Genomic DNA, 13,696 nt, shown 5'->3' with positions numbered 1-13,696 from the left:
CGGACGGCCTGTTGTCCGGACCTCTGGCAGTCTCTATGGGGGTGCCACAGGGTTAAATTCTCGGGCCGACTCTTCTCTGTATACATCAATGTCGCTCTTGCTGTTAGTGATTCTCTGATCCACCTCTACGCAGACAACACCATTCTGTATATTTCTGGCCCTTCTTCGGACACTGTGTTAACAAAACTCCAGACGAGCTTCAATGCCATGCAACACTCCTTCCGTGGCCTCTAACTGCTCTTAAATGCAAGTAAAACTAAATGCATGATCTTCTACCGATTGCTGCCCGCACCCGCCCGCCAGTCTAGTATCACTACTCTGGACGGTTCTGACAACTACAAATACCTAGGTGTCTGATTAGACTGTAAACTCTCCTTCCAGACTCACATTAAGCATCTCCAATCCAAAATTAAATCTAGAATCGGCTTCCTATTTCGCAACAAAGCATCCTTCACTCATGCTGCCAAACATACCCTCGTAAAACTGACTATCCTACCGATCATTGACTTCGGCGATGTCATTTACAAAATAGCCTCATCCCCATATTGTTTTTTTTGTTGCTCATTTGCACCCCATTATCTCTACTTGCACAATCGTCTTCTGCACATCCATCACTCCAGTGTTTATTTGCTAAATTGTAATTATTTTGCCACTATGGCCTATTTATTGCCTTACCTTCCTAATCTTACTACATTTGCACACACAGTACATAGATTTTTCAATTCTGTTATTGACTGTACGTTTGTTTATCCCATGTGTAACTCTGTGATTGTTTCGCACTGCTTTGCTTTATCATGGCCAGGTCGAAAATGAGAACTTGTTCTCAACTTGCCTACCCGGTTAAATAAAATGTAAAACATTTAAAAATGTTTATCAAAACAACTGGTGTTGTGATAAATGCGTTGATAGCTCTATAACCGGTTTGCTCACATGCCTTACCACCATGACATATTGGCCTAAGGCCCGAGGCAATAAAAAGACAGTGGCAGAATAAAGTCAACCACACATGTCTCATTACAAAACCAGAGAGCAACATCTGTCCTGTGAAATCCACAAAACATATTGCATGTAGCAAACAATTATGACCTACAGCATGGTAGAGCAAGGTAATGCTTGACATTTTCACACTACTAAACAACTATTTATTTAGAGCCACAGAGAGTTCCCTATTCCAGCACCATTTCAATTTCAACAGCTTATCACCTAGTCTAATAGTGACAACTACAGTGAACAAAAATATAAACGCATCATGTAAAGTGTTGGTCCCATGTTTCATGAGCTGAAACAAAAGATCCCACAAATGTTCAATAAGCACAAAAAGCTTATTTCTTTCAAATAGATTCTGAGGAGTATTTCTCTCCCTTCATGTTGCCTAAACGGTCTATGACAGTCACACAGTACACACTAAGTTGTTGTTGACCTAGGCTACCTGGCTAAAATACTTGCTCGCTAGCCTAACTTCCTTTCATGGGAAACGATAGGTCAGGCCAGCTAGTTAACATTAGCATACCACAATCTAGCTACACGTTGAACTTCCATCCTCACAGGCCAGGGGCACAATGTACGAATTTATGGTTGGATCAGAATCGCCGTTTTAATGATTGACCAGTATGGAGAATTAAGTCCAAATCCCTATCTCCATCCATGGCTAATTTAGGAAAGCGACGATTTTAGCTAGCTAGCCACCGGAGAACACAACAATGAAAGTTTTTTTTCTGTCAGTAATGATGATTGGCAAGCCAAATCTATCTTCCCTTGAAAAATGTTTTTGTTGCGCCAGGACCATTCAAAGCTGAGCTCACTCAGTTTAATAGTTGATTGGCTATTATCAAGGGAGGCCAAATACTTGCTGGCTTCCCTTGCATTCAATATTATGGGCAGCATCAATTTCATACTCTTTCTGACCAGAAAGCATCAGATACACTACACATACTGAGACAGAGGGGCGCTGTTTCGTTCACTGGGATGCTTTCTCCGGTGAGATACGTTCAGCCTCTTGTGAATTGAAGGAAATTTATGAAACACAGAGAGATTGCACTACCAGTCTAAAGTTTTAGAACACCTACTCATTCAAGGGTTTTTATTTTTTTACTATTTTCTACATTGTAGAATAATAGTGAAGACATCAAAACTATGAAATAACACAAATTGAATCATGTTGTAACCCAAAAAAATGTAACAAATCAAAATACATTTTATATTTGAGATTCAAATAGCCACCCTGACAGCTTTGCACACTCTTGGCATTCTCTCAACCAGCTTCACCTGGAATGCTTTTCCAACAGTCTTGAAGGAGTTTATTTTCTATTTCTTTCTTGGTACATTTTTTGGGGGAAGCCACTGATCATATCATGTATGGTATTATGGATGAGTGTGTGCGTGTCTATAGGTGAGTGTGTATGTCTGTGTGCGTGTCTGTCTAGAGTAATAATAGTTGAGTTTGAGGTGCTAAAACCACATACGAACAGCGGAAAGTTCTATGTTTCCCGACACACGTCTGAGAGACAGGTGGTGGAGTACTACACTGAGAATGGCACTCAATTGTCAGCTATTGAAGGATGTTTGATTTGCCACAGCAAAAACTAGGGTTTAATGTGTGTTATTTCATGGACGGAACCTCCCTAAAGCATTCATGACTTATCCCAATCATACTCTTTACAAATTAAATATTATTATATCAGGGAAATGACCTTCAGATTGGAGAGGTTTATGAATGATATTATGATAAAGTGAGAGAAATTTGCAGAGCTATGTGCAGTTTTTATTTGTAGGGTATCCAGGTCAGATGCAGTTTAGATAAGGTCATGATGATTTTCAGTGGTGATAAAACCACGGCAGAGCACTATTCAAACTGCTAGAGGGGAGTATGTTATTCAGACAGGAAATATGGATGATAGAACATTGTTGCTTTTATCTGAAAGGAAACAAAGGAGATAGGATTCCCATCAGTCAAAGCATCTACAGTATGTCTTACAGTAAGTCAGTCACAGGCATGCACAAACGCGCACACATACACACAACCAGGTTTTTGTGACGCCGAATGTCTGTTTGACAGCCTGTTATTCATCAGCTGCATCAGTGGGTGTGTTGAAGCAGCCAGACAGACAGACAGACTTTTAACTTTAGAGGGAGGAGGGTCGAATAGAACAAAATGTTACTGAATATTTAAGGAGTTGAAAGAATGTATGCTGTCTCAGTGTAAGAGAAATAAAAGATAGGAACAGAGAAAGAGGGAGAAAGAGATAGTTGTGCCATCTATGGATGAAATAGATAGAGGGTTAGTGTGAGATACAGTGAAAAACTCTTACCATCAATGAAGGAGCCATTCAGTGCTATGAGTATGTACACCTTGCCCTCTGGCTCCAGGTCCACCTGCACACAAACACAGGAGACATTAGACTAGACTATTTAAAGGCCCAGTGCAGTCAAACATGATTTTCCTGTGTTTTATATACATTTCCACACTTTAAGCTTGGGATAATACTATGAAAATTATAATGATGTCCTTTTAGTGTACGAGCTGTTAGAAAAGGCCACTTGGTTTTGGTGGGATGATGTTTTGGCCTGCCTGGTAATATAGTTAATAGACCAATAAGAAAGAGAGTTCCAAACCTCAGCTAGTTTTCAGTTTCCCTCCCCACTCAGACCACTCCAAGACAGTCCTAGAAAAATACATCTTGAGAAATTGCTCTTTATTAAGAAACTATTTCTGTTTCTTTTTTACCATTTAATTTAAAACAATCAATCACAGAAGGGTACTTAATTGTTACCCAGAAATGATTTGATATTGAGATTTTTTTTAAACATCTGCATTGTTAGGTTTTTCTTTACCATACCGGTATTTAGCATGTTGAGTGGGTTGAGTGTGTATGTAATGTGGGGAGAATGTGAGAATGTGAGCAATGTGGTGAAAAGACTAGAGAGCAGGTCCAGCTGGTTGAGCTAGCTCTATTAAAATGACACCCTGCTCCAGTGAAAATAAAATCCATCTCACACACACATAGGCATAGGATGTTTGCTGTTCCCACATGCTTCAAGAGGGCCACCATTGTTCCTGTTCCCAAGAAAGCTAAGGTAACTGAGCTAAACGACTACCGCCCCGTAGCACTCACTTCCGTCATCATGAAGTGCTTTGAGAGACTAGTCAAGGACCATATCACCTCCACCCTACCTGACACCCTAGACCCACTCCAATTTGCTTACCGCCCAAATGGGTCCACAGACGATGCAATCTCAACCACACTGCACACTGCCCTAACCCACATGGACAAGAGGAATACCTATGTGAGAATGCTGTTCATCGACTACAGCTCGGCATTCAACACCATAGTACCCTCCAAGCTCGTCATCAAGCTCGAGACCCTGGGTCTCGACCCCGCCCTGTGCAACTGGGTACTGGACTTCCTGACGGGCCGCCCCCAGGTGGTGAGGGTAGGCAACAACATCTCCTCCCCGCTGATCCTCAACACGGGGGCCCCACAAGGGTGCGTTCTGAGCCCTCTCCTGTACTCCCTGTTCACCCACGACTGCGTGGCCACGCACGCCTCCAACTCAATCATCAAGTTTGCGGACGACACAACAGTGGTAGGCTTGATTACCAACAACGACGAGACGGCCTACAGGGAGGAGGTGAGGGCCCTCGGAGTGTGGTGTCAGGAAAATAACCTCACACTCAACGTCAACAAAACTAAGGAGATGATTGTGGACTTCAGGAAACAGCAGAGGGAACACCCCCTATCCACATCGATGGAACAGTAGTGGAGAGGGTAGCTAGTTTTAAGTTCCTCGGCATACACATCACAGACAAACTGAATTGGTCCACTCACACTGACAGCGTCGTGAAGAAGGCGCAGCAGCGCCTATTCAACCTCAGGAGGCTGAAGAAATTCGGCTTGTCACCAAAAGCACTCACAAACTTCTACAGATGCACAATCGAGAGCATCCTGGCGGGCTGTATCACCGCCTGGTACGGCAACTGCTCCGCCCTCAACCGTAAGGCTCTCCAGAGGGTAGTGAGGACTGCACAACGCATCACCGGGGGCAAACTACCTGCCCTCCAGGACACCTACACCACCCGCTGTTACAGGAAGGCCATAAAGATCATCAAGGACATCAACCACCCGAACCACTGCCTGTTCACCCCGCTATCATCCAGAAGGCGAGGTCAGTACAGGTGCATCAAAGCTGGGACCGAGAGACTGAAAAACAGCTTCTATCTCAAGGCCATCAGACTGTTAAACAGCCACCACTAACACTGAGTGGCTGCTGCCAACACACTGTCATTGACACTGACCCAACTCCAGCCATTTTAATAATGGGAATTGATGGGAAATGATGTAAATATATCACTAGCCACTTTAAACAATGCTACCTTATATAATGTTACTTACCCTACATTATTCATCTCATATGCATATGTATATACTGTACTCTACATCATCGACTGCATCCTTATGTAACACATGTATCACTAGCCACTTTAACTATGCCACTTTGTTTACTTTGTCTACACACTCATCTCATATGTATATACTGTACTCGATACCATCTACTGTATGCTGCTCTGTACCATCACTCATTCATATATCCTTATGTACATGTTCCTTATCCCCTTACACTGTGTATAAGACAGTAGTTTTGGAATTGTTAGTTAGATTACTTGTTGGTTATCACTGCATTGTCGGAACTAGAAGCACAAGCATTTCGCTACACTCGCATTAACATCTGCTAACCATGTGTATGTGACAAATAAAATTTGATTTGATTTGATTTGACAGTGATTTCGGAAAGTACTCAGACCACTTGACCTTTTCACATTTTGTTACGTTACAGCCTTATTCTAAAATGAATTAAATTGAACATTTTCTTCAGCAATCGCAACACGATACCCCATAATGACAAAGCGAAAACAGAAATACCTTATTTACATAATTATTCAGACACTTTGCTATGCGACTCGAAATTGAGCTCAGGTGCATCCTGTTTCCATTGATCATCCTTGAGATGTTTCTAAAACTTGTTTAGAGTACACTTGTGGTAAATTCAATTGATTGGACATGATTTGATAAGGCACATACATGACTATACAAGGTCCCACAGTTGACAGTGCATGTCAGAGCAAAAACCAAGCCATGAGATCGAAGCAATTGTCCGAAGAGCTCCAAGACAGGATTGTGTCGAGGCAAAGATCTGGGGAAAGGTATCAAAACATTTCTGCAGCATTGAAGGTCCCCAAGAACACAGTGGCCTCCATCATTCTTAAATGGATGAAGTTTGGAACCACCAAGACTCTTCCGAGAGCTGGCTGCCCTGCCAAACTGAGCAATCGGGGGAGAAGGGCCTTGGTCAGGGAGGTGACAAAGAACCTGATAGTCACTCTGACAGAGCTCTAGAGTTCCTCTGTGGAGATGAGAGAACCTTCCTGAAGGACAGCCATCTCTGCAGCACTCCACAAATCAGGCCTTTATGGTAGAGGGCCAGATGGAAGTCACTCAGTAAAAGGCACAGGACAGCCTGCTGGGAGGACACTCAGACCATGAGAAACAAGATTCTCTGATCTGATGAAACCAAGATTGACCTCTTTGGCCTGAATGCCAAGCGTCACGTCTGGAGGAAACCTGGCACCATCCCTACGGTAAAGCATGGTGGTGGCAGCATCATACTGTGGGGATATTTTTTAGCGGCAGAGGCTAGTCAGGATCGAGGGAAAGATGAACTGTGCAAAGAACAGAGAGATATTTGATGAAGTCCCGAGTGCTCTGGAGCAGGTTCTCAGACTTGGACAAAAGTTTACCTTCCAACAGGACACAGTAAGCACACAGCCACGACATTGCAGGAGTGGCTTCGGGACAAGTCTCTGAATGTCCTTGAGAGGCCCAGTTAGAGCCCGAACTTGAACCCGATCAATATTTATGGAGAGGCCTGAAAATAGCTGTGCAGCAATGCTTCCCATCCAACCTGACAGAGCTTGAGAGGATCTCCCCAAATACAGGCGTGCCAAGCTTGTAGCGTCATACCCAAGTAGACTCGAGGCTGTAATCGCTGCCAAAGTTGCTTAGACAAAGTACAGGGTCTGAATACTTATGTAAATGTAATATTTAAGTTTTAATTTTTCATACATTTGCCAAAAAAAACTGCTTTTGCCTTGTCAGCGTGAGGTTGTGTAGATTGATGACAAAAATCAATTTTAGAAAAAGGCTGTAACATAATAAAATGTGGAAAAAGTCAAGGGGTCTGAATACTTTCTAAATACACTGTAAGTATAAAGAAGACCTACACACATAGACAGACATAATGAGACTGACTGAGGTCGAAAGGTTTGTATTAGGCCCACAGTGAGAACCTGAAGGATCTCCACAGTGCTGCGGAGGCCATGCACAAACCACTAAAATGGAAACGGAGGTGACTTACAGCCAGGTGAGTAACTTGCCGGGGGCATGGGGACGGGGAGTCATGACTGCCCCAATATTAGAAACAGGTCAATTTGAACCCGTTAATATCTTTCCATGATTAGTTTGATTGATTGATTAGAAAACATGTCCCCAGGCAGCTACTGGCTTTATGTTCCTCATTCCATGATTGGATCCCCCCCAGCCGGCCCATTCCGAGTAAGCACAGCAACGCGCATACTGCAGTATAGGCTCCATGCGAATGTTCCAAAATGCAATTAGCGGGAACACACCCATTTGATCTGAACAAACCGTGCCTCGAGTATGTCAACAGAATCAAGCTTTTAGACGTTAATGTTATCCTACATTATATTTGTCAAACATGAGTGGCATATAGCCTATATTTAGGTACTTAAAAGTTTGGCTACATTTTCTGGCGCCTCCCTCATGTCAGCATCAGTGTGGACATATCACCTAGGCTACACTTTGAGATGTAGGCTAATTATTTATGTACAAGTAACTGCCAAAACAAAGGAAACACCAACATAAAGTGTTTTAGTGCGTTGGGCCACAATGAGCCGACAGAACAGCTTCAATTCGCCTTGGCATAGATTCTACAAGTGTCTGGAACTCTAAGGGATGCAACACCATTCTCCAAGGAGAAATTCCATAATTTTTGCTGTCCGGTCCTCTGGCAGTCTCTATGGGGGTGCCACAGGGTTCAATTCTCGGGCCGACTCTTTTCTCTGTGTATATCAATGATGTTGCTCTTGCTGCGGGCGATTCCCTGATCCACCTCTACGCAGACGACACCATTCTATATACTTTCGGCCCGTCATTGGACACTGTGCTATCTAACCTCCAAACGAGCTTCAATGCCATACAGCACTCCTTCCGTGGCCTCCAACTGCTCTTAAACGCGAGTAAAACCAAATGCATGCTTTTCAACCGATCGCTGCCTGCACCCGCATGCCCGACTAGCATCACCACCCTGGATGGTTCCGACCTTGAATATGTGGACATCTATAAGTACCTAGGTGTCTGGCTAGACTGCAAACTCTCCTTCCAGACCCACATCAAACATCTCCAATCGAAAATCAAATCAAGAGTCGGCTTTCTATTCCGCAACAAAGCCTCCTTCACTCACGCTGCCAAGCTTACCCTAGTAAAACTGACTATCCTACCGATCCTCGACTTCGGCGATGTCATCTACAAAATGGCTTCCAACACTCTACTCAGCAAACTGGATGCAGTCTATCACAGTGCCATCCGTTTTGTCACTAAAGCACCTTATACCACCCACCACTGCGACTTGTATGCTCTAGTCAGCTGGCCCTCACTACATATTCGTCGCCAGACCCACTGGCTCCAGGTCATCTACAAGTCCATGATAGGTAAAGCTCCGCCTTATCTCAGTTCACTGGTCACGATGGCAACACCCATCCGTAGCACGCGCTCCAGCAGGTGTATCTCACTGATCATCCCTAAAGCCAACACATCATTTGGCCGCCTTTCGTTCCAGTACTCTGCTGCCTGTGACTGGAACGAATTGCAAAAATCGCTGAAGTTGGAGACTTTTATCTCCCTCACCAACTTCAAACATCAGCTATCCGAGCAGCTAACCGATCGCTGCAGCTGTACATAGTCTATAGGAAAATAGCCCACCCATTTTCACCTACCTCATTCCCATACTGTTTTTTATACTGTTTTTATTTATTTATTTTTCTGCTCTTTTGCACACCAATATCTCTACCTGTACATGACCATCTGATCATTTATCACTCCAGTGTTAATCTGCAAAACTGTATTATTCGCCTACCTCCTCATGCCTTTTGCACACATTGTATATAGACTGCCCAATTTTTCTACTGTGTTATTGACTTGTTAATTGTTTATTCCATGTGTAACTCTGTGTTGTCTGTTCACACTGCTATGCTTTATCTTGGCCAGGTCGCAGTTGCAAATGAGAACTTGTTCTCAACTAGCCTACCTGGTTAAATAAAGGTGAAATAAAAAATAAAAATATATTTTTTTGTTGTTTTGGTGATGGTGGTGGGAAATGCTGTCTCAGGCACAGCTCCAGAATCTTCCATAAATCTTCAATTGGTTTGAGATCAGGTGACTGACACACACACACTTTAAACTCCATGAGATTATTTATTCTAGCCATGGTAGCCAAAATGATGGGCAACTGGGCATTATTATATCTTACATGACCCGAAGCATGAAGTTGCTTAATAAACTCAGGAACTATACCTGTGTGGAAGTACCTGTTTTCAACATACTTTGTATCCCTCATTTACTCAAGTGTTTCTTTTATTTTGTCAGTTACCCATACATTTAGGCAAAATAGATTAGAATATTATTCCAGTGTTGGCCTTTTAAGCAGTGGTGTAAAGTACTGAAGTAAAAATACTTTAAAGTACTACTTAAGTAGTTTTGGGGGGGTATCTGTAATTTATTTAACTATTTTTTTTAAAATAATTTTTACTTCACTACGTTCTTTGAAGAAAATATTATACTTTTTACTCAAAACATTTTCCCTGACACCCAAAAGTACTCATTATATTTTGAATGCTTAGCGGGATAGGAAAATGGTCCAATTCACACACTTATCAAGAGAACATCCCTGGTCATCCCTACTGCCTCTGATCTGGTGGACTCACTAAACACAAATGCTTTTTTGTAAATGATGTTTGAGTATTGGAGTGTGCCCCTGGCTATCCATACATTTAAAAAACAAGAAAATGGTGCCCTCTGGTTTGCTTAGTAAAGAATTTTAAATTATTTATACTTTTACTTTTGATACTTAAGTATATTTCAAACCAAATACTTTTAGACTTTTAATCAAGTAGTATTTTGCTGGGTTACTTTCACTTTTACTTGAGTCATTTTCTATTATCTGTACTTACACTCAAGTATGACAATTGGGTACTTTTTCCAGCACTGCTTTTTAGTCACATTTCTGGATCAGTTGACAGTCCCATTTATCTATTTCAGTAGTACTCTTATTAGCCTTCTAAATCACTGTGAATGACCTGTCCTAGAGTAAACCCATATCGTCGTGTGTCTCTCCCCCCGACTTTTACGAAGTACACAACATTACCAAAAGTATGTGGACGCTCGTCGAACATTCTTCTGGGAAGGCTTTCCACTAGATTGCTGCGAGGACTTGCTTCCATTCAGCCACAAGAGCTTTAGTGAGGTCAGGCACGGATGTTGGGCGATTAGTCCTGCTCACAGTTGGCGTTCCAATTTGTCCCAAAGGTGTTTGATGGGGGTTGAGATCAGGGCTTTTTGCAGGCCAGTCAAGTTCTTCCACACAAATTTCAACAAACTATTTCTGTATGGACATCGCTTTGTACACGGGGGCATTATGTTGAAACAGAAAAGGGTCTTCCCCAAACTGTTGCCACAAAGTTGGAAACACAGAATCATCTAGAATGCCATTGTATGCTGTAGCATTAAGATTTCCCTTCACTGGAACAGAGGGGCCTCGCCCGAACCATGAAAAAAATCCCCAGACCATTATTCCTCCAAATTTTACAGTTGGCACTACACATTCGGGCTGGTAGCGTTCTCCAGGCATCCGCCAAATGCAGATTCATCTGTCGGACTGCCAGATGGTGAAGTGTGATTCACCACTCCAGAGAACATGTTTCCACTGCTCCAGAGCACAACGGCAGCAAGCTTTACACCACTCCAGCTGACGCTTGGCATTGCACATGGTGATCTAGGCTTGTGTGCGGCTGCTCGGCCATGGAAATCCATTTCATGAAGCACCCAATGAACAGTAATGTTGCTGAAGTTGCTTCCAGAGGCAGTTTGGAACTTTCTAGTGAGTGTTGCAACCAAGGACAGGTTTTTACTCACTATGTGCTTCAGCACTCGGCGGTCCCGTTCTGTGAGCCTGTGTGGCCTACCACTTTGTGACTAAGCCGTTGTTGCTCCTAGATATTTCCACTTCCCATTTACAGCACTTACAGTTCACCGGGGCAACTCTACTACCAATGTTTGTTTATGGAGATTGCATGGCTGTGTACTCAGTTTTATAAACCTGTCAGCAACGGGTGTGGCTGAAATAGCTGAATCCACTAATTTGGAGGACAGTCCACATACTTTTGTATGTATAGTGTATTTTAATGTGGGATGGTCATCTAGAGTTCGGGATGTTAAAAGTTGCACTTTGGGAAGATTCTGTCCCGGTGATAAAAAAAAGTTATTTTTGAGCCCTGCTTGGGTAGTTACATTCATTTACATTTACATTTAAGTCATTTAGCAGACGCTCTTATCCAGAGCGACTTACAAATTGGTGCATTCACCTTATGACATCCAGTGGAACAACCACTTTACAATAGTGCATCTAAATATTTTAAGGGGGGGGGGGGGGGTGAGAAGGATTACTTTATCCTATCCTAGGTGTTCCTTAAAGAGGTGGGGTTTCAGGTGTCTCCGGAAGGTGGTGATTGACTCCGCTGTCCTGGCGTCGTGAGGGAGTTTGTTCCACCATTGGGGAGCCAGAGCAGCGAACAGTTTTGACTGAGCTGAGCGGGAACTGTACTTCCTCAGTGGTAGGGAGGCGAGCAGGCCAGAGGTGGATGAACGCAGTGCCCTTATTTGGGTGTAGGGCCTGATCAGAGCCTGGAGGTACTGAGGTGCCGTTCCCCTCACAGCTCCGTAGGCAAGCACCATGGTCTTGTAGCGGATGCGAGCTTCAACTGGAAGCCAGTGGAGAGAGCGGAGGAGCGGGGTGACGTGAGAGAACTTGGGAAGGTTGAACACTAGACGGGCTGCGGCGTTCTGGATGAGTTGTAGGGGTTTAATGGCACAGGCAGGGAGCCCAGCCAACAGCGAGTTGCAGTAATCCAGACGGGAGATGACAAGTGCCTGGATTAGGACCTGCGCCGCTTCCTGTGTGAGGCAGGGTCGTACTCTGCGGATGTTGTAGAGCATGAACCTACAGGAACGGGCCACCGCCTTGATGTTAGTTGAGAACGACAGTTTGTTGTCCAGGATCACGCCAAGGTTCTTAGCGCTCTGGGAGGAGGACACAATGGAGTTGTCAACCGTGATGGCGAGATCATGGAACGGGCAGTCCTTCCCCGGGAGGAAGAGCAGCTCCGTCTTGCCGAAGTTCAGCTTGAGGTGGTGATCCGTCATCCACACTGATATGTCTGCCAGACATGCAGAGATGCGATTCGCCACCTGGTCATCAGAAGGGGGAAAGGAGAAGATTAATTGTGTGTCGTCTGCATAGCAATGATAGGAGAGACCATGTGAGGTTATGACAGAGCCAAGTGACTTGGTGTATAGCGAGAATAGGAGAGGGCCTAGAACAGAGCCCTGGGGGACACCAGTGGTGAGAGCGCGTGGTGAGGAGACAGATTCTCGCCACGCCACCTGGTAGGAGCGACCTGTCAGGTAGGACGCAATCCAAGCGTGGGCCGCGCCGGAGATGCCCAACTCGGAGAGGGTGGAGAGGAGGATCTGATGGTTCACAGTATCGAAGGCAGCCGATAGGTCTAGAAGGATGAGAGCAGAGGAGAGAGAGTTAGCTTTAGCGGTGCGGAGCGCCTCCGTGATACAGAGAAGAGCAGTCTCAGTTGAATGACTAGTCTTGAAACCTGACTGATTTGGATCAAGAAGGTCATTCTGAGAGAGATAGCGGGAGAGCTGACCAAGGACGGCACGTTCAAGAGTTTTGGAGAGAAAAGAAAGAAGGGATACTGGTCTGTAGTTGTTGACATCGGAGGGATCGAGTGTAGGTTTTTTCAGAAGGGGTGCAACTCTCGCTCTCTTGAAGACGGAAGGGACGTAGCCAGCGGTCAGGGATAAGTTGATGAGCGTGGTGAGGTAAGGGAGAAGGTCTCCGGAAATGGTCTGGAGAAGAGAGGAGGGGATAGGGTCGAGCGGGCAGGTTGTTGGGCGGCCGGCCGTCACAAGACGCGAGATTTCATCTGGAGAGAGAGGGGAGAAAGAGGTCAGAGCACAGGGTAGGGCAGTGTGAGCAGAACCAGCGGTGTTGTTTGACTTAGCAAACGAGGATCGGATGTCGTCGATCTTCTTTTCAAAATGGTTGACGAAGTCATCTGCAGAGAGGGAGGAGGGGGGAGGGGGAGGAGGATTCAGGAGGGAGGAGAATGTGGCAAAGAGCTTCCTAGGGTTAGAGGCAGATGCTTGGAATTTAGAGTGGTAGAAAGTGGCTTTAGCAGCAGAGACAGAGGAGGAAAATGTAGAGAGGAGGGAGTGAAAGGATGCCAGGTCCGCAGGGAGGCGAGTTTTCCTCCATTTCCGCTCGGCCTTCCGGA

The 13,696-nt window shown here is 44.5% G+C and overlaps 1 protein-coding gene across 4 annotated transcripts in view; it reads right to left on the bottom strand.

Annotated features, from left to right (window-relative positions):
* The window catches only part of prkcha (protein kinase C, eta, a), a 62,387-nt gene that overhangs the window by 40,955 nt on the left and 7,736 nt on the right, over positions 1-13,696 (bottom strand). For all 4 annotated transcript variants that reach the window (XR_006841024.1, XM_046366972.1, XM_046366971.1 and 1 more), the window contains one exon: positions 3,309-3,372. Coding sequence is in view for 3 of the 4 variants with exons in the window: in XM_046366972.1 (XP_046222928.1) it covers positions 3,309-3,372 (64 nt within the window). In the remaining variant the exon portion in view is untranslated. The remainder of the gene's footprint in view (positions 1-3,308; positions 3,373-13,696) is intronic.

This window comes from Oncorhynchus gorbuscha, linkage group LG10 (genome assembly GCF_021184085.1).
Source record: "Oncorhynchus gorbuscha isolate QuinsamMale2020 ecotype Even-year linkage group LG10, OgorEven_v1.0, whole genome shotgun sequence".
NCBI lineage: Eukaryota > Metazoa > Chordata > Actinopteri > Salmoniformes > Salmonidae > Oncorhynchus > Oncorhynchus gorbuscha.
This window is presented reverse-complemented; position numbering and strand designations above follow the sequence as displayed.